At 37.6% G+C, this 21,778-nt stretch overlaps 5 protein-coding genes, 1 non-coding gene and 4 pseudogenes across 10 annotated transcripts; 5 read left to right on the top strand and 5 right to left on the bottom strand.

The window, feature by feature from the left end:
* Nucleotides 1–1,149: 1,149 nt before the first annotated feature.
* rpt-6 (26S proteasome regulatory subunit 8) lies at nt 1,150–3,302 on the top strand. The gene is made up of 3 exons (NM_067208.7): nt 1,150–1,280; nt 1,333–2,106; nt 2,801–3,302. Exons 1-3 carry the CDS (start codon nt 1,155–1,157, stop codon nt 3,149–3,151), a joined length of 1,251 nt encoding a protein of 416 aa, NP_499609.1. The 5' UTR covers nt 1,150–1,154; the 3' UTR covers nt 3,152–3,302.
* Nucleotides 3,276–4,551, bottom strand: glrx-5 (Glutaredoxin-related protein 5, mitochondrial). The gene is made up of 2 exons (NM_067209.10): nt 4,332–4,551; nt 3,276–3,555 (listed from the first exon to the last, which is right to left on the bottom strand). The coding sequence occupies exons 1-2, from the start codon at nt 4,533–4,535 to the stop codon at nt 3,331–3,333; spliced, it is 429 nt and encodes a 142-aa protein (NP_499610.1). The 5' UTR covers nt 4,536–4,551; the 3' UTR covers nt 3,276–3,330.
* Nucleotides 4,552–4,866: 315 nt separating this feature from the next.
* Nucleotides 4,867–7,942, bottom strand: pph-4.2 (Serine/threonine-protein phosphatase 4 catalytic subunit 2; the record flags this gene model as incomplete). The annotated part of the gene is made up of 4 exons (NM_001027727.6): nt 4,867–5,318; nt 6,274–6,920; nt 7,713–7,836; nt 7,887–7,942. The coding sequence occupies 4 exons, from the start codon at nt 7,940–7,942 to the stop codon at nt 5,180–5,182; spliced, it is 966 nt and encodes a 321-aa protein (NP_001022898.1). The 3' UTR covers nt 4,867–5,179.
* Nucleotides 7,943–8,424: 482 nt separating this feature from the next.
* Nucleotides 8,425–9,523, bottom strand: Y49E10.7 (annotated as a pseudogene). The gene is made up of 3 exons: nt 9,198–9,523; nt 9,041–9,154; nt 8,425–8,992 (listed from the first exon to the last, which is right to left on the bottom strand). Coding segments are annotated over exons 1-3 (1,008 nt in total).
* A 170-nt stretch (nt 9,524–9,693) lies between these two features.
* Nucleotides 9,694–11,282, bottom strand: Y49E10.4 (protein disulfide-isomerase). The gene is made up of 5 exons (NM_067212.8): nt 11,223–11,282; nt 11,055–11,178; nt 10,537–10,996; nt 9,912–10,472; nt 9,694–9,867 (listed from the first exon to the last, which is right to left on the bottom strand). The coding sequence occupies exons 1-5, from the start codon at nt 11,254–11,256 to the stop codon at nt 9,736–9,738; spliced, it is 1,311 nt and encodes a 436-aa protein (NP_499613.1). The 5' UTR covers nt 11,257–11,282; the 3' UTR covers nt 9,694–9,735.
* Nucleotides 11,283–13,228: 1,946 nt separating this feature from the next.
* On the bottom strand, nt 13,229–14,438 carry Y49E10.5 (annotated as a pseudogene). The gene is made up of 2 exons: nt 14,187–14,438; nt 13,229–13,479 (listed from the first exon to the last, which is right to left on the bottom strand). Coding segments are annotated over exons 1-2 (503 nt in total).
* On the top strand, nt 13,723–13,967 carry Y49E10.37. The gene has a single exon (NR_160851.1). It is a non-coding gene; the product is annotated as an Unclassified non-coding RNA Y49E10.37 (non-coding RNA).
* Nucleotides 14,439–17,590: 3,152 nt separating the features above from the next.
* Y49E10.30 (uncharacterized protein) lies at nt 17,591–18,415 on the top strand (the record flags this gene model as incomplete). The annotated part of the gene is made up of 2 exons (NM_001268235.4): nt 17,591–17,808; nt 18,340–18,415. 2 exons carry the CDS (start codon nt 17,591–17,593, stop codon nt 18,413–18,415), a joined length of 294 nt encoding a protein of 97 aa, NP_001255164.1.
* Nucleotides 18,416–18,584: 169 nt separating this feature from the next.
* On the top strand, nt 18,585–19,679 carry Y49E10.26 (annotated as a pseudogene). Its single transcript has 6 exons — nt 18,585–19,009; nt 19,057–19,146; nt 19,193–19,288; nt 19,337–19,440; nt 19,488–19,623; nt 19,672–19,679. Coding segments are annotated over exons 1-6 (859 nt in total).
* Nucleotides 19,680–20,578: 899 nt separating this feature from the next.
* On the top strand, nt 20,579–21,250 carry Y49E10.8 (annotated as a pseudogene). The gene is made up of 3 exons: nt 20,579–20,872; nt 20,920–21,150; nt 21,182–21,250. Coding segments are annotated over exons 1-3 (594 nt in total).
* The last annotated feature ends 528 nt before the right edge of the window (nt 21,251–21,778 follow it).

Genomic DNA, 21,778 nt, shown 5'->3' on the forward strand with positions numbered 1-21,778 from the left:
ATATCAAATCTTTCAAAAATCCTCATTGAAAATCTGGAAAATTAACTTTAAACTTCAGGTCGCGAAGGATCCTGAATCCACGTGGATTTTCAGAAAAATTACTAATCGGGCAAAATTTTTTAAAGAATTTCATTTCTAGCGATAACTTAGCGATTCATCCGTAGATTTTTATGAAATTCGAGTATATTAACCGGAATAAGGTAACGGACCAAACTGGAAATTTTCAGGAAAAAATATGCGAAATGAGCTGAGATATGAATTAAAATGCTGCGAAATTCGAATTTTCCAGACGGAACGAAACAACAAAATGCAAAAATTTTACGCGCGCTAGTTTAATCGGGGGGCCACTCTCTTGCAAACACACACTATTTCCGAAATGCGTGCCGCTTCTCTGCGGTCTCTTCAGTGTCGCCGCTGCTCTCGCGCGATTGCGGACTTTGAACGCATTTCTTGAGAAAATATAGTAAAAATTGGAGTTTCTTGGGATCGAGGAGGATTTTTTATTTAAAATATTCAAAGAAATTGCACTAATAGTAAAAAATCTGATTACTGTTCAAGTTGAAATTTCAAAAAAAAAAAAAAACAGAAACAGTAATTTTTCTCAATTCCACAGAAAATTGAAATACTGGATACTCTAAAAATATTCCTCTTCAAATATTAATATTTTCTAAATGATTTGAGGAAGTTTCAGAAAAAAACGCATTTCCAGATCTAAATAAAGGTTTATAACAAATTTCTGCGGGTAATTTTGAAGATAAAAACAGTAAATTGGACGAAAAATCTTTAATTTTCTAAATTTCGAAGAAAAACATCAAGAAATTAACATGAAAACGAGGAAATCAATCTAATATTTCTTTAAATTTAACGTAAACACAACTGTGCATTTTTGCGTCGGCGTGTACAGCATTGCGTACGTGGCGCCACAATTGACGCCATATTGGTTCTCCGGTTGAAATATCATCATTTTTAAAGTTTCTCAATTTTTATCAGTTTTCAAGGTTTGAATTCGTTTTTTTAGGCGATTTTTTCGATAAATTGGCTTGAAAATTCAATTTCCAGGGAAAAATGAGAGATCCACACGTTTCTTGTCGTGTTATTTCAGTTTTTATTAGTCTCAACTTATTTAAAGCTATTATTTATTTTTTCCAGTGTTAATGGCTCCACCTGCTTCTACTGCTTCATCAGCTGACCCTTCTAAGCCAACGGCTCAAAAATTGACCGAAGAATCCGATGAGAAAACTCTTCGCAAATATTTCAGCACAAAAGTCGATGATGCGCAGGTTTGTTGTATTTTTTAAAAAGTTTAGCCCAAGGGTTTATCAAGTATTTCAGCAAAAAGTGGCCGACAAATCACAAAATGTGCGTCGTCTGCAAGCTCAGCGTAATGAGCTCAACACAAAAGTTCGTATGCTGAAAGAAGAGCTTCAGCAGCTCCACGAGCAAGGAAGTTACGTCGGTGAAGTGAGCAAAGCCATGGATAAGAAGAAAGTTCTTGTGAAAGTTCATCCAGAAGGAAAATATGTCGTCGACGTGGATAAATCCATTGATATCAACTCACTGAACACAGGAGCACGTGTTGCACTCCGAGCCGACAGCTATGCTCTTCATAAGCTTCTTCCGAATAAGGTGGACCCGCTGGTTTCGCTTATGATGGTCGAAAAGGTTCCTGATTCAACATACGAGATGGTTGGAGGTCTCGACAAGCAGATCAAGGAGATCAAGGAGGTTATCGAGCTGCCAGTCAAGCATCCCGAGCTCTTCGATGCTCTTGGTATTGCTCAGCCAAAAGGAGTCTTGCTCTTTGGACCACCAGGAACTGGAAAAACACTGTTGGCTCGTGCAGTTGCTCATCACACCGAGTGCACGTTTATTCGAGTTTCCGGCTCCGAGTTGGTGCAGAAGTTTATTGGAGAAGGAGCACGAATGGTTCGTGAGCTCTTCGTGATGGCTCGTGAGCATGCTCCATCGATCATTTTCATGGATGAAATCGATTCGATCGGATCTAGCAGAGTTGAAGGATCCAGTGGTGGAGATTCGGAAGTTCAGAGAACAATGCTCGAGCTTCTCAATCAACTGGATGGATTTGAGGCGACGAAGAATATTAAGGTGTGCAAAAGGAGCATATTGACCGAATATCAGGATTTAAAAAATTCAAAAAAAAACATTTTTTCTAGATTTTATATAATTTTTTGAAAATTGAAAAAATTTCAGTTTTCCCTAATTGCTATTTAAATTACCGCCAATTAAACTCGTTCGTTGGAGCGCGCTTGCATTATTTTTATTAATTTTTTAAAAAAATTATTCTCATCATTATTTCACTGATTTTCTTCATTTTTTGGGGTTTTTTCATCGGAAAATGAAAGAAATAAATAAGAAAAATGCAAATTGTTCATTAAAAAATAACTGAAAATGCCTAAAACAGGTGAAATTATGTGTTCCGACGACGACGAGCCTGAAATTAATATTTTTCGGACTTTTTAACAAACATTTTGCATTTGTCTTGTTTATTTCGTTTATTTTCCGATTAAAAAACTTCAAAAAATGAAGAAAATCAGTGAAATAATGAGAATAAATTTTAAAAAATTAATGAAAATACTACAAGCGCGCCCCAACGAACGAGTTAAATTGGCAGTAATTTAAATAGGAATTAGGGGAAAACTGAGATTTTTTCAATTTTCAAAACAAAAAAGCATATAAAATCTAGAAAATTTTTTTGAATTTTTTAAATCATAATATTCGGTCATCCCACTTAGCGTAGTCCACCTATAAATATTCCAAGCTTCTATATATAAATGTTCAGGTCATCATGGCAACCAATCGTATCGACATTCTCGACCCCGCACTTCTCCGTCCCGGCCGTATCGATCGTAAGATTGAGTTCCCGGCTCCAGATGAGAAGGCTCGTGCCGATATCCTCAAGATTCACTCGCGCAAGATGAACTTGATGCGAGGTATCAACATGGCCAAGATCGCCGAGCAAATTCCCGGAGCATCGGGAGCCGAAGTCAAGTCGGTGTGTACCGAGGCTGGCATGTTCGCGCTCCGTGAGCGACGTATTCATGTGACGCAGGAGGATTTCGAGATGGCTGTTGGAAAGGTTATGCAGAAGGATTCGGAGAAGAATATGTCCATCAAGAAGTTGTGGAAGTAAAAATAAAAATGCAAATTTCGACTTTTTTTATCGATTACCCCCCCCCCCCTTTCACTGATTTTATTGTAAAAAATGGACCCTATTTATTTATTGTCTTTGACCTCCCGTGCTCTCCTTCTTTTGCTGAATAATGCAATCTTTATTCGAAAAAAAAACGTCTAAATTTCTAACAGGATTATTCATTGCTTCCCATATTTATTCGAGATTCCCTTTTCGTCTAAAAAGTCGGAAATCTCTCCGTCTTTGTGCATTGAAATGAGAATATCACATCCGCCGACGAACTCTCCCTTCACATAGACTTGTGGAATTGTTGGCCATTCGCTGAAAATCTTGACACCTTCTCTTAGCTCCTGATCGGTCAGAACGTTGTAGTCTTGGAATTTTACATTGTGGAAGTCGAGAACCTGAAATGGGAAAATGTGATTTTTTGGGATTTTTTCTTTTTTTTTTTAAAGCGAAACTATTACGGTAGCACTAAATTCTGAGAATACGTATTGCACAACACATTTGACGCGCAACATATGAAATATCTCGCAGCGAAAACTACAGTAATCCTTTAAATGACTACTGTAGCGCTTGTGTCGATTTACGGGCTCTATCAAAGCTGGTAAATCGACACAAGTGCTACAGTAGTCTTATTTAAAGGATTACTGTGTAGTTTTCGCTACGAGATATTCCATATTTTGCGCGTCAAATGTGTTGCACAGTACGCATTCTCGGCATTTTGTGGTTTTGTAATATTTATCATCGAATTTTTGTCGACTTCAAGCTAGGAAAGCTCGAAATAATGAGATTTTTCAAAAAATTTTAAAACAGCGGCCTTTTAAGCTCGAATTTTACCAATTTTACCAAAAGAATCGAATAAAAATCAAATGCTGGCCGTTGTGATACGGAAAAACTGGTAAAATTTATTTTGATTTTTTTTCTGAATTTTGCAATTTTTTTCAAAAAATTTGAAGAAAATCGTTCTTTTGAGGCGATTTTAAGCCCAAGAATTACACTAAAAATGCTAACCAATTAGCGATTCGCTCGGCCCACTTTTGAACCAATCAGACGGTATGGGCGGAGCGCGAAGACGCTGATTGGTCGGAGAGTAGTCAAATTTGAAAAATTGCCTATTTTGCAATTTTTTTTTGTTGAATTTTCCACTTTTTTCCACAAAATCTCCATTTTCCCGTACCAATTTAACATTTCTCGAGAATCCACACGCTGGCTCCTGTTGTGTTCCCTTCATAAAAACGACAACATCATCTTTTTTCACGATTCCGTCGATTCGTTTGCGAACTTCATCGCTAAGTCCGCCACCACCGGCTGATGAAGCTGAAGCCGAGAAGTTGGCTGCTCGAACCATTGAGAACGCTTGACGTGATAGTACGCGCAACATGGCTGGTTTTTTTTGGCTGAAAATCGGGGTTTTAGAGGAAAATTTAGGAAAGCAATTACAAAAAACCACCAAAAAATCGCGAAAGATATTTTCAAATTTTGGCTAAAAAATTGATTATTTTTGTTGAAAAATTGGAAAAATAATTTTAAAAAATCTATAAATTTTCAGTAAAAACCGAAATAAAATCGGCCACATGATTTTTTTTCGGGCGTCATAGGGCACTATTTCGCAATCAATTGTTCAATTTTTTTAAATAGAAATTGATAATATTTAAAATTTCAAAATAAGCATTAGTTTTTAAACTCTTACAAATCGGAATAATAATAAAAAATTAAAATTAGAAATTTTTTCTTCGAAAGGAGAGCACTCGTGTGTTATAATAAATACCAGAAATTGAGGTGAGAACTTGAGCGGGAAAACAATAACCGAAATATTTTGAACCCGGAGGAGGTGAGAATTTACAAAAAATGATGATAAAATAATCAAATAATTAAATATGAATTCCTAGATAAAATGGATAGTAATTGAAATATTCACAAGAATGAATGAGATTTTTTTTCTTTGAGAAATTGAAAAATAAGATTTTCGAGTAAAAGTGCTAGAATGAGGGTAAAATTGGGGGTGGGTTTTTCGCAAAAAAAAAATCATAGAAAATATTGAGCAATCGGTTGCTTTTTCGGCTCTCCTCGATTCTCCACTGTTGCCGCTTCGAAAACTTCAAAAACGGGGTCGCTGTCGATATTTTCCTCGGTGACCTCCATGATTGCCGCCACGTTTCCGCATCTGAAAATTCGATGTTTATTCTAAATTGTAAATAGGAAGGCGCAGTTTCGGGTTTGCAAGCCTGCGGCGCGGTGTCGATTTACGGAGGATTTTGTACTACACGTGGACAAGTTTTGGTCTATTTTTGCGAATTATTTTCGTCTTTAACATTGAAAATGGTTAATCAGGGTTGATTCCGACTAATAAAATCGAAAAACGAGCTTTTTTCTGAAATTCTAAAAATTTTGGGTTTTTAATTTTCCGATATTTCGACTTTTTTTAAAAAGATTTTTCTAAAATTAGATTAAATTTTGAAAATTTTTCTTCTTTTTAGGTGGCTTTTTTTTTTGTTTTTTCTCATCAATTTGAACAAAATTAGAATTTAAAAAAAAAACGAATTTTATGGTTATTTTCTAACAAATTTTGTGTTTTCGGTGTTTCGATTTTACAGAAAATCGGCAAAAAACTTTTTTTTTCAATTTTTCGAATTTCCTTGAAAAACATCGAAAAATGACACCAAAAACCGGTCAGAAAATAAAAAATTTAAAAAAAAAGAAAATTTTCTGACCGTTTTTTTGGTGTCATTTTTCGATGTTTTTCAAGGAAAATCGAAAATTTGAAAAAAAAACATTTTTTGCCGCTTTTCTGTAAAATCGAAAAACCGAAAACACAAAATTTGTTAGAAAATTAACCTGTTTCACTTTTTTTCCTTAAAATTTTACTCGAAATCATGACAAAAGTACAATTTTGATAAAAAACATTTTTTTTTGCGTTTTCGGTTTCGAAAAAATCCTTTTTTGTCGGATTCAGACCATTCTGAACGCTTTTTTTTCACAAAAATAGTCAAAAAACAGTAAAAAATCGGGTTCTCAGTTGTCCACGTGTAGTACAAATCTGCAGGCTCTTATCTATCTGTTTCGACAGTAAAATTCAATTTTAATGCATTTTTTGGAGCAAAAATTCACAAAAATTCTACCGATAGCAGTAATTGGGCGCCGACCAAACTGTGACGACCCGCTTGCGAAAATGAAGTTTATATCCTTCCATAACGAGCTGATGAGCTCGACAGATTCGAAGGAAATCATTATTCTCGCAGAACAGCTCGGCAGCATCTCCTCCGAACAGATAACCGGCTCCACGTGGGCTTATCCCCCATCCGGAGCACCCCTCTTCAGGATCAGACCACAGCAGATCACACATCGGGCCCTCGTGTGGAACCTCAATCTTCCGATCGAGAACTCGGATCTGGTCGAGAGTTGCGATGGAAGGTGACAATCCTCCGTGCACACAGAACAGCTTTCCATCGATAACCGCCGCAAGCGATAGGTAGTCGAAAATCTCGGTGCAGTGCTTCCAGACCTGACCACTTCCATATTTTCTCACACACTCATCGTAGAAACCGTAGACCTGGGTGATCTGCCGGCTTTCATGATTTCCGCGGATAAGAGTGATTCGGTCGGGATAACGACATTTGAGAAGCATCAGAAGAATGAAGGTCTCGACGGAATTGTATCCTCGATCCACGTAATCTCCGAGGAATAGGTAATTGGTGTTTGGTGGAGAGCCACCGACTCGGAAAAGTTCCATTAAATCGTGGAATTGCCCATGGATGTCGCCACAGATCTGAAAATCAAAAATTGAAAAATTTAAGTTTTATCTCTTTAATCACGGCGCGCCAGGAACTCCAGAATTCGCGGGGACATCAGTTTTTTTTTTGGCTTCTATAAGAAATATTTTTTCATTTTTTGATTTATAATATTGTTGAGAGGCATCATCCGAATTGAAAATGTGTAAAATTATGAAATTTGACCGAAAACTGAAGGTTTTGCAGTTTTGCAGAAAAAAAATCACCACAGCTTTCTTTAAAATGTATCAGTTCCGTCAGTTTTTCGATTTCAGAGTCATAAAATATGTCATTTTGTAGAGAAAAGTCTGTTTCACTAAAATTTCAAACGAAAATTCTGAAAATTGAATATTGTTTTTATTAAAGACTGAAAAATCGAAAAAATAAGATTTTATCGTAAAATTGTTGATTTTTTTTTGAATATTTTTATATTATAAATTAAAGAATTAAAATTTCAAACGTAAATTTTTGTGAAACAGACTTTTCTCTACAAAATGACATATTTTACGACTCTGAAATCGAAAAACTGACGGAACTGATACATTTTAAAGAAAGCTGTGGTGATTTTTTTCTGCAAAACTGCAAAGCCTTCAGTTTTTGGTCAAATTTCATAATTTTACACATTTTCAATTCGGATGATGCTTCTCAACAATATTATAAATCAAAAAATGATAAATATTTCCTATAGAAGCCAAAAATAGCCAAAAACTGATGTCCCCGCGAATTCTGGAGTTCGTGAGGTGTCGCGCTCCAATAATTATGAACACTCCATGAGGCCATCAATAACGCACTGTGACCGGTGTATCGATGACTTGAACATTAGCCTCCTCGATCAAAATCTCTCGAACTTTGGCGCATATCGACTTTACTTGTGTCTCGCAAATCAGCTCGCATCTCATTGCAATCTCGATTTGGCTGAAAAATTGGTTTATTTCAAGGAAAAACTGGATTTAAAAATGATTTACCGATCAAGATCGTTCGGGCCTAATTGATCCGGTCCTGCGGCATCTTCCTCGAGCATCTGGAAGGCAGAAATTGAAGTTTTTTTCTAGTTTTGAGCAGAAAACGGTCAAAAATGCATCAAATCGTTTGTTTTAAAACGGAAATCTATATGAAAAAAATTCTAGAATCTTATAAAACAACATTTATAAGGAAATTTTCGAGGAAAAGAGATTTTCCGTACAAAAATAAAAAAGTGGAAGATTTTTGCATGATGTTCAATGGAGCGCGTTTGCCTAGCAAGTTTTTCGCGGCAATTCAAATTAGAATTTTTAGAACAAAGTTTTGCCGGAATCAGTTTTAAGAAAACATTAAAATGCTGAAAATTAAAATCGATTTTTTAAATCGTGAGCTTAAAACTGAAATTTTCGTTTTAATGACAAAAACTCATTTTTCCCGCCATTCAAAAAATGGAAATATTCGAAATACTAGTGAATTTTTATTCATTCAAGCAGGCAAATAGATCTATAAATAAGGAATCGGGGTTTAATATTTAAATCGAATCAGGATGACACCACGAGGAACACCAGTAAATCTCGAATTTCTTGCTTCACATCACCGATCATGACATTCTGGAATAAGCTTCTTGATCCTTGTTATTGTTGACTGCATCACACTGTACTTTGGGCTCATCAACGATCTCTAATTTCGGCGCACTTTCGATAAAAGTTGTAAAAGTCTCGAGCAAATCATTAATTTGTTGAGCCTTGTGCTTGTCAACCTTCCCTTTTGTGTCATCAGAAATCTTAACCTTCGGAGCTCTATCGATAGCAGTCGCAAAACTCTGAAGCACATCGTTGTGCGATAAGCGCATCCGAGTGAATTCTTCGAAATTGAAGGAATCATCGAAGGATCCGGCAGCATCCATATGAGAAGTCTCCTGACGACTTGAACAACCTTCTCCGTCTCGCCTGCTCCTTTTACTGTAGTTTACACTGGATCCTGTGTTGCTTGAGTTCCATGATCTTTTCGTCCATCATGTTGACCTTTGAGTTTCATTTTTCCGTCGTTTGCGACGTACTCAATGATTCGATTTTGATTATCCAATCGAACAATTCCATGCTTTTCAACTCTGAAATTCAATTCCAGCCTATGAGGTTAAGTTAGAAATTTTGCTTACTCAGAAAGAAAATTGGTCTCCATCTTCCCACTCAACGCAAAAATCATACGGATGCTCAAATCGATTGATAAGTTGTCCAAAAGAATCATATTCCGTGCCACAACTCCATGGAATCTAAATTAAAAACCTCGAAGACAATCAAGAAAATTATTTTCACCTGTTCCTATAGGTGGTAACATCAAGTACACCATGCTCGAGAGCACGAAACTTCCCGAACACCCTCCGCTGATCAATTGGTTCGTTGGACTTTTCAGTCTTGTTCACAAGAAATTGGACAAATCGGACAAACTCGGGGCTTTCTATATCTACTGAGCAACGACCATGTCTTCCTTGTAACTCAAGCTGCCCATCAAATGATGTGAATTTGCATATACGATTTTTGTCGTCGAGCTGAACACTGCCAAGCTGTTCGATTCTGTGAAATTGTATTTTTATGGTAGTAACGTTATTCCACATAAATGTTCTCTTTAATGTGATATTATAGCGACACAGAAAGTTGAGTCTTTTGAAATTGAAATGCGATCGCGCTCTACGGTCAAACGAGAGCGTTCCGCCCATTTTTTTTGGGTCTCGTTTAGTATATTATTTTTTGGCGGCAAATCGTAAATTCGAGCAGTTTTAAAAAATTATTATCAATTATAACCAAAAGTTTTATAAAATTGAATTTTATTCAAAAACAAGTATTAACTAGGAATTTAGAGCTCCGTCTTCTCATCCATATCGACATCCGATAAATCGATATCCTCCATTACCGGAAGTTCCTTATCCTTTCCATCCCATGGCTGGGTTTCGACAATTTTCAGGAAGTTGTTGGAAAGATGCGTGGGCTGAAAATTAAAAAAAAATTATTTTGATGGATTTTAATAATTACCTTAATTTCTAGAACTCTTCCTTTTCCATAATTGACCGCATTCAAGAATTCCTTGATCCCATCAACAGAAAATTGTCCAATTTGTGTGCTATACATCATTTTCTTCGGGCTCATCGCGATGAGCACCGGGAATCCGTAATCTCCAATTTCAAATGCTCTCTGGACGTTTTCCTGTGCTCCGCCTTCCATCCAAACCCATCCGAATGATCGTTTTTTGAAGATCGTCGCTAATTCATTCAGCATATCGATTTTTTGTTTTCGGCACTTGGATTGGCAGTCGAAAATGCTCGGAAGGAATGTGAAAATGCACAATTGCTTGTCCTTGCACACGGTTTCAACTACAGCTTTGCCGGTTCCCTCAACAACTTCTGGAGCTGCTCCAAAGTCATCATACTTGGATTCTGCGTAGGAAATCAGATCGGTTGAAGTACGTCCACCTTGATAATCCTCTGCATCGGAAGCTGATGATGTACCTGGAGCGAAGAATTTGATCGTCGGGAAGCCACGGATTCCGAACTTTTGAGCGATGGACTCGTGAGCAGTTGCGTCGAGAGCTCCAAACTGAAATATTATAGGTTTTTGGCAATTCAACAAAATGACTCGCGTAATTTTCGGTTCGCCTTACCTTAACCCTTCCACCCATTTCCTCTGCCGCCTTTTTCCACTCTGGCTCAAGCTTCTGACAGTGTCCACACCACGGAGCAAAGAATTCCACCATCCATGGCTCCTTGCTGTTCAGGACGAGCTTGTCGAAGTTCGAATCGGTCAGAACCACCACTTTTCCCTTTTTATCCGATTTCTTGGATTTTTCTGATGATTTTCCCTTCAAACGTTGCTCCAAGCTCTTTTCAATAGATTTTTTGACAGCATCAGCTATTCCTTTCGCAGTTCTTGGACCATTATAATCGATCGGCTTGGATTTTTCAGTCGCTCCGAAAATTTTAATCGTTGGATATCCTTTAATGGAGTATTTCAATGGGATTTTCTGATGGACTGTCGCATCGATTGCTCCGATTTCGGCAATTCCTTTGAGCAGCTTGGCTGCTTTTTTATACTCTGGGACAAGCGATTTACAGTGGCCACAGCTGAAAATTTACTTTTTCTTTGAATATTGCTAAGAAATGATCTGTTAAAAATTCTTACTATGGCGCATAAAACTCCACTATCCAAATGCGATCACTTTTCAGTACTTTTGCGTCGAAATTCGAATCCGTGAGCTCAAAAACGCTGTCCTTGGCAGTGTAGAACGTCGAAGACCCGGATATAGCTGAAATTATGTATAAATTTTCTGAAGATCAGGCAAAAACTCACCGAAAACTAGAAGAATCCATAAACTCCGCGGCATTTTTGGAGGTTTTTTGCAGTTACACTGAAAATTTATCAGAAAAATTGCATATGTGTGGCGTGTGCAGATCCACGTGGAAAGCGTTGGGGCGCACTTACATCATCGAAATTCGCTCAGCTTTTTTGAATTTAATTTAAAAAAATAAAAAATATATTTACATATAATTTTCCCGTCGCACGACGAGCACGTGGAAGAGGTTTCCTCAACTTACTAAATATTCTATTTATTTCAAACTAAATGGAGTTCATATTCAATGATGACTTGATCTTTTACTACGGAAAATACTTTTTTACTACCTCATCTTTTACTACGTGGATGTTTTACTACGTTTTACTGTTTTGCTACGGACGTATTTTTACTTCGTGGAGGGATACTGTTGGGTTACTGTAGTGGTATTGTGTAAGTAACAGTTTTCAGATTATATACTTTAGTTTTTTTTAATTGCCAGAAATTTATTCACTATGAAATGAGCTTGCTCTCTTGTAAAACTTGTAAAAATTCCAGAAACATTCATGACATTTGAAAAATCCTCTATAAATGTTTCTCAAACGATTTTCTGAAAAAGAAAAATGTAGGTCCGATACGTTTGAGAATGCAGTCTCGCTAAACACTCTTATCTCGGTCGTGTCAAAAAGATTTCAACTACAAAGTTGTTGAATATAGCATGGTCTACAATTTGTCAGTTGAACATTTTTTACCAAATTTTTTTCGCGGAGTTATCGGTACTCGGAGTCAATAAGTTTTGTGAACACACTTTTGGAACCATATCTCCGTTGTTTTAATCTAAAATCGTGATATAAACATTCAAGTTGATCGAAAACAATAAACAGCTTATTCTATACAAGATTTGATAAATGCAAAATAAACATTTTTGAAGTTTTTGATCAAAAGTGTTGAAGTCTAAATTTCAAACATCTGACCGATAACTAACCGAACCCGAATGTTGTTTATTACATTTTAAAAACTTATAAATCAACGGATATGGAACTAATTTGTTGGTTACGCGAAAAAAGTTAATTACTCCCACAGTACCACTACAGTAACCCAACAGGATTTCTCCACTAACAATTCGTAGTAAAAGATACGAAAAATAGTGAAAAATAAAATCCCTGCCATTGTAGTAAAAAATTTTTCATAGTGAATAAATTTCTAGAAATTAATAAAAAACTATACTATATAATCTGAAAACTGTTACTCACACGATACCACCACAGTAACCCAACAGTGTCCCTCCACGTAGTAAAAATACGTCCGTAGCAAAAGAGTAAAACGTAGTAAAACATCCACGTAGTAAAAGATAAGGTAGTAAAAAAGTATTTTCCGTAGTAAAAGATCTATGTGGTCAAATCGTAGTAAAAGATATCACGTATTAAAAGAGCTAACTGTAGTAAAAGATCTAGATGCGGAATTCGTAGTAAAAGAGATTCCGTAGTAAAAGAGATGTTGTAGTAAAAGAGATACGTAGTAAAAGATTAAGTGGTAAAACAGTATTTGCCATAGTTTTGCACCCCTTCATTTGTTCCCTAATTTTAGGAATTCAAAATTTGCATTATAAAATCGTTCTAAAAATTAGGAAAACTTTTACAGACTTGGTATAACAAGTCAAAATTGGCAAAATATGAGTACAATTCGGACAATTTTTGCGTATAAGTCGTAAAATTCGCCCATTTTGGTTCATAAGTTGTCATTGAAATTGATGATATTATGTCATAACTTAATCGCAAACATGAGAAAAAACCTGTTCAAAAATTAGTTTTGCACCTCCATTAGTTTTGCATCAAATTAGGTGTCCGAAAATTAGTTTTGCATGCCTTACTAATAGAGGAAATACGGTAGGTAATTCCCATTTCTTCGGTGGAGCATGGTTCTGCTTAACTAGAATTTGAACCACGGACAACCCTCACCTCATACGGATCAAATTCCTCATCAAGGAAATGAAAATCAGCGACGATTCCCTCCAAAAAGCACATATTCAGGGCAAAAAAGATTGCAGATTCCCGTTATTCGTCCCCAATCTCTGTACATCTCCATACAATTTCACCACGAGGTTCTTGTTGAAAATTCGATGATCAGTGTGTTGTCTCACTTTCAATGAACATTCGTTCAAATTGGCCACTGCAATTCCACCACGGCAACTGAATCGTGGCGATAACATCAAGACAGGGTTGTAAGCAGTCCTCATAGTTGTCCGTGGAGCACGTGTTGCCGGTTTTCGGGTCGTATCTGGAAAATTTTGATGATTGTTGTGGAATGGGGAGCCATTCCACAATGTCTCGTCCTACGATCTCTTCAGAGATCTCTCAGACGAGGATTCTATGACAAAGAGCCGCAGAAGTCATTCTTTCTTCTGCGTCTCTCGCTCTCATACGCTCTCTCACAAGAGTCACACTCGCGCTCCACAGCGACATTAGCTGCGCGGCGACTCAAGCGACGACAGGATACGCAGCCATTGGACGCCACCACTTCAGTCTTGATGCTGCGCTCGTGCCGAACGGTCGTGCGTGGCACTTCGCTCCCGACGTATCCCCCATTTTCATTTGTAATTGCCCCTCACTATTATTCATGTACTTGCTCCGATATCCAAGGAGAACCCGACAACCTCTGATAACCAAAGAGAACCCGACAAACTCCAATAACCAAGGAGTTTCCAGACCTTCCCCCTACTTTATCCTCTCTCCCTCTTTTATTGTAATTCTTATAATTACTATATAAATTAATATATTTATACATTTGTTCTGTCACTAGCTCTATATACAAGTCTCCTCGGGAGCAAGACCACCGCATTCATCCGCACTGCCACAGCGCTCCTTCCAGACTATACATACTCTTTCTTCGGTCTCGAGTCACTCTTCGTTACGGCTTAAAGGTTCGGTCGCCGCCTCCGGGTGCCACAACAATGATTGAAAAATACAAAGTTATGTCCCACTCACTTTATCGGCAATCGTAGATCTCCAAATTTTACAGATCTTTTGAAAATTGCAGGTTTTGAATTGAAGTTGAAATTGAGTGGTGGAATTGTCTGCCAATTATTGCAAAAGTTGATTGACTTCTTCTTTCTTGAAATGTTGACCTCAATGTGATCGAATGTGTGGTGGGAACCGAGGAAACCGTCTCAATATAGGCGTCCGACCAGGAGACGAGGGTTGTTCCTTTTGTTGACAAATAAAACTGATGAATTTCATTGCACAGTTGAACAGGGAGAGTACGAAGGAATGACAAATTCGATTGGAGGATGAGGTTGAGTGGAGAGGGCCAATGTGTTATCCTGGGAAGAGGAGAGGAGGATAATGTTTTGTTGGAAATTATCGATTCTATGTAGACCTACGGGGACTTTGGAAGTTTTTGTTTTCTTCAAATAAATACATACAATTTCAGGAAAATCAGAAAATAGACTTCGACGAGGAAAACGGAAAACAAAAAAAAACCGCTTTCCCAACGGGAAGAAATGTATAACAAAGTTAAGTTGTTAATTGAAAATATTTGAAATAACACTTCTTGTGCCGTTTTACACTTGGGCAATGAGTTTGGCAAGAGATCTATCTCGGACCAAATTTGGGAGTAGCCGAAACCAAGTCTTGCCAAATTCTTGCTAACTTTTGCTCAAGTTTTGCCCAAGTGTCGGGCAAGTTTTGTAAACATTTTGGTATATTTTTCAAGAAATTTTTAATTTTCAGAATGTGTATATTATTTTGTATGCCAAAAAACTGATTAAAGTTAGCCCAAGACCTAGAAATTTCAATTTATTGGATTCAAAAATCAGCCATTTGCTATTCAAAAAGTTTTGAGCATATTTTATTATTTATCGAACTCCTTGCCTATTGTCACTAACCGATATGCACACAGATTGTAACTTGGTTCACTAAAGATCTGTTTAAAATCAAACTTTTTTTCAAATAAAAATAAATTCAGTGAGAATAGAAGAGACCACATAACCAAGTAGTCTGGAAAAGTGCCGAATTTGGGCTGAAATTGAAAAACGTATTTCACAAGAAACACAATCACATGTCCAACTATGCTAAAAAGAACTCCTTCCGACCAAAACGTCATAAAGATTGGAGATGCCAAAAACAACTATGAATCAACTAGGATGGTTTGTTGATACTGGGTACATCATCATACTTGGTACATATTCAGGCATCTCTGTTGCTCTTTAATGCTGTTTACAACTCTGTGAGTACGTGATAGGAGAGGCGATAGGTAGACCTGTTGCGGCCTATCGCCACCCCTAGTACGTAATAGCACCTGTCAACTGTCTGTCAACTGGTTTGAGCAGAACAACTTGCACAAAAGATAAAGGGCGATGCCGACTCCTTGAAAAATTAGGAAGAAAAGACATGGTGTGGCTATGTTTTCTCCATAGGATTGCCTGCTAGAGGCCGCTCTCTTTCCAGGCAGATGATATCTCCCCAGAACGGTGGCTCTGCCACTCTGACGATTAAATATACAGAAATTCAAGATAAAGTCCGAAAAGTAAATGTTAATAATATAGGAACTACCAGAATACCGTCCATGTCTGACAAACAAAATACGCCTAAAAATGTAAACCAAAAAGAATTTATTTCGAAATTCGAAAATCCGGGAACATGTTCCTAGTAATTTTCGTAACGCTTTGTTTCAAATCCTATAAATTTTTCGAACGTTTTTAAAGGTTTTAAGTTTTTTTTAAATTCCTGAAAACTTTTCTCAGTTTCCGTAACAATTTAAAAGTAGTTCAAAACTTTATAAGTTTTTTGGCGGCTTTTGATAGTTTTTAAGACATTCTAAAAAATGGTAAAAGTTGGTAAAAGTTCAGAATTTTTTGATTTTGATTATGAAAAATAGTATCAAAATAATTCAAAGCGTCATCAAAAAATGGGTTTTTTTTCAAAATAGATATAATCTGTTTTTTCTATTTCTAGTGGCTTGCACCACTCTAAAAACTTCCTAAAACAGTTTCTGAAATAAGTAAAAAGTTTTCAAATCCCCAAACTGTATTACAACATTTTTTGTTAAGATTTCTGTTGATTTCCGATAGTTTTGGAAACATTCTGAAAACTCGTAGTTGCTTATCCAATATAGAACTTTCCAAATTCTCAAGCTATCAGACTAGAAATTTAAAAAAAAACCACGGACTGTAAAAGGGTACCTCTGGTCAAGACTGACGAAGCTTTAGAACCTGATTAGCCACAGGAATTTAAAAATGTTTTCTGAAAGTAAAATTGAAAATTAACTGATTTCAAAAAATTTCATCAAAACTCAAATTCAATTTTTTCAATTTTTTTTCGAAATTCTATTTGAGATATTTGGCTAACAATTTTTTGTCCGAATTTGTTCAAGTGTGTCGAATTAATTCACTTAACATAACTACTCACAGAGCCTGTGCTTAAAGCATTTTAAATTATTCGAAGAACTTAATAGAAATCAATGAAATTCAGTACTAAATCAAAAAATCTTGGTAAAGTGGAAAGTTTCAAAATAAAACTATTATATATCCAAAGATTTGTTCAATTGCATTAAACAATCTTTTTGACTGTTTTCTTTCAGGAAATTAACTGAAAATATACTTTACTGTGCTCGTTTTTGAGATTACGGCCAGGTACCCATTTACAGCCCGTGCGGTCGTCTCCCCCTTCTTCCCACAGGTCCACAACGCCCCCTTCCGGCAGCCCTCTATAGGAGACGATCTCACTTTTGTCTGTGTCTCCGCCTCTATCACGCTCTCTCTCTTTCTTGGCTCAGGGGAAACGCCGGGTTGATCGTGTTTGAGTTGATCGTGTTTGAGTTGATCGTGTTTGAAGCGGATTTCCGATCTAAATTTTTATAAATTAAAAAGAACCTTTTTCCAACAAAAAAACAAAAAAAATCCAAAGAAAAGAGTTGAAATTCTCTTCTCGACTTTTACTCAATTTTCACTCGACTTCTAGAATAATTATTCTAGAAGAAGTACGCTTTCCAACTTTCCTTCTCTTTTTTCTCACCCCAATCCCTTCCCAAATCCCTGCACCTGTTATGTTATGCATGCTCCCCTTTGTGTTTGAACATGGATCGCCGGATCGAACGATGGATGGATTCTCTGGAACTGTTACTGGAACAGTCTTTCGTGCTTCGGACAATCAATGGACACTGCTACATCCCTCTCTCTTTCCCCCTCCCCCTCTTTGTTGGAAAGTTAGTACGAAACTTCTGAAATCAGAAGTTTCTCAATCATTTTCTCATTTAGTATCAAACTTCTAAAAACAGAAGTTTAAATATAACACCGCTAAGACAACTGTCTGAAACGGGAGATCGGAATTGAGGCTTAAACACATCATACACCGTACTCAGAGGTAGCGAATAAAGGCTAATGACCAACATCATGCTAGTACTTCTGTTCCTAACGAACAATGAGAACCGATGTTGGGCCCATACTGCGATACGATCGGGCGGTTCTTGCTCTATGGAATACTTGGGTGATGATGTGCAGTTCTTACGGTGTAGAGCATCACATGAAGAAGCAACTCCTATTCTAAGCTATCGCCACCACCTGCATAATCACCAAGCAACAGCAAGAAGCAGCAAAGGACGACCGAGAACGTAAGATTTTTTTTCAAAATTTTTAACATTTTTGATTCAAAAATTCGAAATTTAGTTCTCAAAAATCAAAGATTCCAAAATATTGGAATCAATTTTTTTCTGCCAAACCCGAATTTTTCTTTTTAAAAAATCCTGAATAAAAATTTCTGAAAATTCAGGATAAAAAAAAAACCCAAGAGCTAAATATTTCAGTGGATTCATTCGGTCGGGTATTCCGGAATGGCTCCGGCCACAAAACTGTGCCTTACAAAACTGTGTTTTCCGCAACCATCACACGGTTTCGAAATGGAAAACATCGTTTTACAAGGCACGATTTTGTGGGCGGAGCTAATCCGGAATACCCCGACCGAATGAACCGCCCCCGGCATTCTTCCCAGGAGGCCCAAAAGGCCTTCTGGTGAAGTGAGGGGGACGGCTGACCGCGTGCTCTTCTACTTCCCAGGAGCAAACTTTTCGAATATGCGGCCCCATGTGAAGAACTTTCTTCTCAGAATCATTATTTCCGGTAATTAAAAAAGTACATTTTTACAGAACAGAAGAAGAAGGAACAAACGACGACGGAAAGAAGACATGGACAAAAGGTGGCGATAGTATGGAGTTGAATTGAAACGAGATCTCACTCAAAAGATCTCGAGCGACGATGGATCGGGATGGAACGATGGATTCAAATGCGACGATTGGGATCGGCGGACGGGATGGATTCGGGATGGATGAGGATGGATCGGAATGGATCGGGATGGATCGGGATGAATCGGGATAAATCGGGATAGATCAGGATGGATCGGATGGATCGGTATGGATTGGGATGGATCGGTATGGATTGGGATGGATTGGGATGGATTGGGATGGATGGATCGGGATGGTTGGTTGGAATCGGGTGGAAGCGAGAGCAACGACGACGACAACGACAACGACGACCACAGCAAAGGATCGGGATGGATGAATCGAGAAAAAAATTAAACGATGCTTCAGATAATCTGATTTTTACAGACTTTTTTTACTTTTTTACATTTTTACATTACATTTTACATTTTTACAGACAGACGCGACGACGAACATCAGGATGGGTGGATCGGGATGGATCGGGATGGAACGGGATGGATCGGGATGGGTCGGGATGGAAGATCGGCATGGTTGGATCGGGAGAAGGCGAGAGCAAGGACAAGGATGACAACGACAAGGTCAACAAAGGATCAGAATGGTGAGGAAAGATTTAAATTATGCTTCAGCGAAACTGATTTTTTACAGATCGACGATCAAGTCGACGAAGGAGGATCGTGCCGGAAGGATCGGGATGAGACGACGTTGGAAAAAGGGAGTCCGAAAACACGGGAAATGGTAACAACAAACTCAAATGATGCTTCAGCTAAACTGATTTTTACAGATCTACGATGAAAACAGGATCAGGGCAGAAGGATCAGGCCCGAAGGATCGGGACGAGAGGACGATGGAAAGAGGGAGACCGGAAACACGGAAAATGGTAAGGAAAGATTTAAATTATGATTCAGCTAAAAAGATTCTTTTACAGATCTACGATAGAGACGACGAAGAAGGATCGGGCCGGAAGGATCAGGCCGGAAGGATCGTGACGAGACGACAATGTTCAGAGGGAGTCCGGAAACTCGGAAAATGGTAACAACAAATTCAAATGATGCTTCAGCTAAACTGATTTTTTACAGATCTACGATAAAAGCGACGACGACGAACAGGATGGATTGATCGGAATGGATCGGAATGGATCGGAATGGTTGGATCGGGAGAAGGCGAGAACCACGGCAACGACGACGACGACGAGGACAACAAAGGACCGGAATGGTAAGGAAAGATTTAAATTGATGCTTCAGCTAAACTGATTTTTTACAGAATTATGATGAAGACGACGACGAAGGATGGAACGGAACGAAATCAGGACAACACTTTATAATTTATTTTATATTTCATTTTATTCTTAATTTCACTTTGTTTTAATAAAAAAAACTCTTTTCACTTGTTCTCAATGTGAAACAATAAATCTTTCTCGATTTTAAAACCAGGGTTTTCAGTTGTTTCTATTTTTTCTCCGTCACTCTCTCACGACTCTTTTCCGCCGGTTCGAGTTTTTTCGGAAGTAGATTTTCCGCCGATTCAATTTTTTCCGCAAATAGATTTTTCCGCCGGTTCGAGTTTTTCCGCCGGTAGATTTTTCCGCCGGTTCGAGTTTTTCCGCAAGTATATTTTTTCCGCAAGTAGATTTTTTCCGCAAGTAAATTTTTCCGCCGGTTCGAGTTTTTCGGCGAGTAGATTTTTTCCGCAAGTAGATTTTTCCGCCGATAGATTTTTCTGCCGGTAGATTTTTTCCGCAAGTAGATTTTTCCGCCGGTTCAATTTTTCCGCAAGTAAATTTTTCCGCCGGTTCGAGTTTTTCGGCAAGTAAATTTTTTCGCGCTATACTCTATACGCTATACGCTATACGCTATACGCTAATTTTGAAGTTTTCAAAAAAAAATAAATTTTGGAAAATTTTATTAGATAGAGGTAGTCAAAGAGCATTTGAAGGTAGTCAATGAGCATTTATACATCAGATCTCATCTCCATTTTTTCCGGAATTTCAGGAAATGAGAAAGTGCACGACCTTCTTAGACATCAAAAAGTAACATGTTATTGAAAATTCTGATTTTTCAGCGAAAAAAACTGAAAATTCTGAAAAATTAGATAAAGGTAGTCAATATTCTAAGGTAGTCAATGAGCAAAAGGTAGTCAATGAGAAGGTAGTCAATGAGTTTTTGCCAAAAAAGGGAAGGTTGACAAACACAAGGCTCAACAAATTAATGATTTGCTCGAGACTTTTACAACTGTTATCAAAAGTGCGCCGAAATTAGAGATCGTTGATGAGCCCAAAGTACAGTGTGATGCAGTCAACAATAACAAGGCACAAGAAGCTGATGTGGAAGGATCTGAATATGCGAAGATCTCGATGCTCAATGTACTCGACAAGCTGGACAATATGCTCATTTCTCTTGAATCGGAACTTTTAAATGAGTTGCTAAATGAGATTGAACAACTTCGCGTTGGACCGGCGAATAAGGTAGTTGAGGAATATCAACTTTTCAGTTTAATTCTATCTTTTTTCAGATGATTCCGTTGAAACTATTCATCAATGCCATGGAGTCGATGTTGCAGAATATCACTGGAAAGTTCCAAACGAAAGATGCAGATAGGAGTACACCAGCAAAAGATTTTTTGAAGACTTTTAAGCTTCTTTTGAAATGGTTGAAGGTTCCGTTGCTTGCCAGTTTGCTGAAAAAAGTCGAGGAAGAAATTGACAAACTCGGAGACATTGAACAAGTAATCTTGATAAAATATGTTGGTCAATAAAATCCAAATCTTATTCCAGAATGTCATGATCGGTGATGTTAACCAACAAGTTCGAGATTTACTGGTGTTCCTCGTGGTGTCATCCTGATTCGATGTAAATATTTAACTCTGATTTCTTATTTTATTTTTTAAAGATCTATTTGCATGTTTGAATGAATGAACATTAACTGGAATTAATTATAGGCAGGCTTGAAGTATACTTATGCGTCGGCATGAGGATGTAGGTATCCTGGTACGTGATATATTGTATGCAGAAAAGAAATTAGGTAGGCGTAAAGTAGGCACGTAGGCAGACACGTAGGTAGGCGCACAGGTAAAAATTAATTATGCACGTAGGCAGGCGCGTTGGCTGGCAGTAAATAGGCACGAATGTAATGTGTAACCGCCATGCAGGTTTATAATCCAACATGAGGCAGGCAGGTAAGTAGGTAGGTATGTAGGTTGCAGTAAAATAGGCAGACATGAGCGAGTTGTATATGACGTCATGCAGTAGGAATGTAGGAAGGCACGCAGGTAGGCATCTAGTAGACGAAGGCACACACATGAGAGCCTAGGCGAAAAAATAGACAACCCTGTACAGAACCGCATAAAATTATTTATTCTGCTCAGTGAGCAC

This window comes from Caenorhabditis elegans, chromosome III (assembly GCF_000002985.6).
Source record: "Caenorhabditis elegans chromosome III".
Lineage (NCBI taxonomy): Eukaryota > Metazoa > Nematoda > Chromadorea > Rhabditida > Rhabditidae > Caenorhabditis > Caenorhabditis elegans.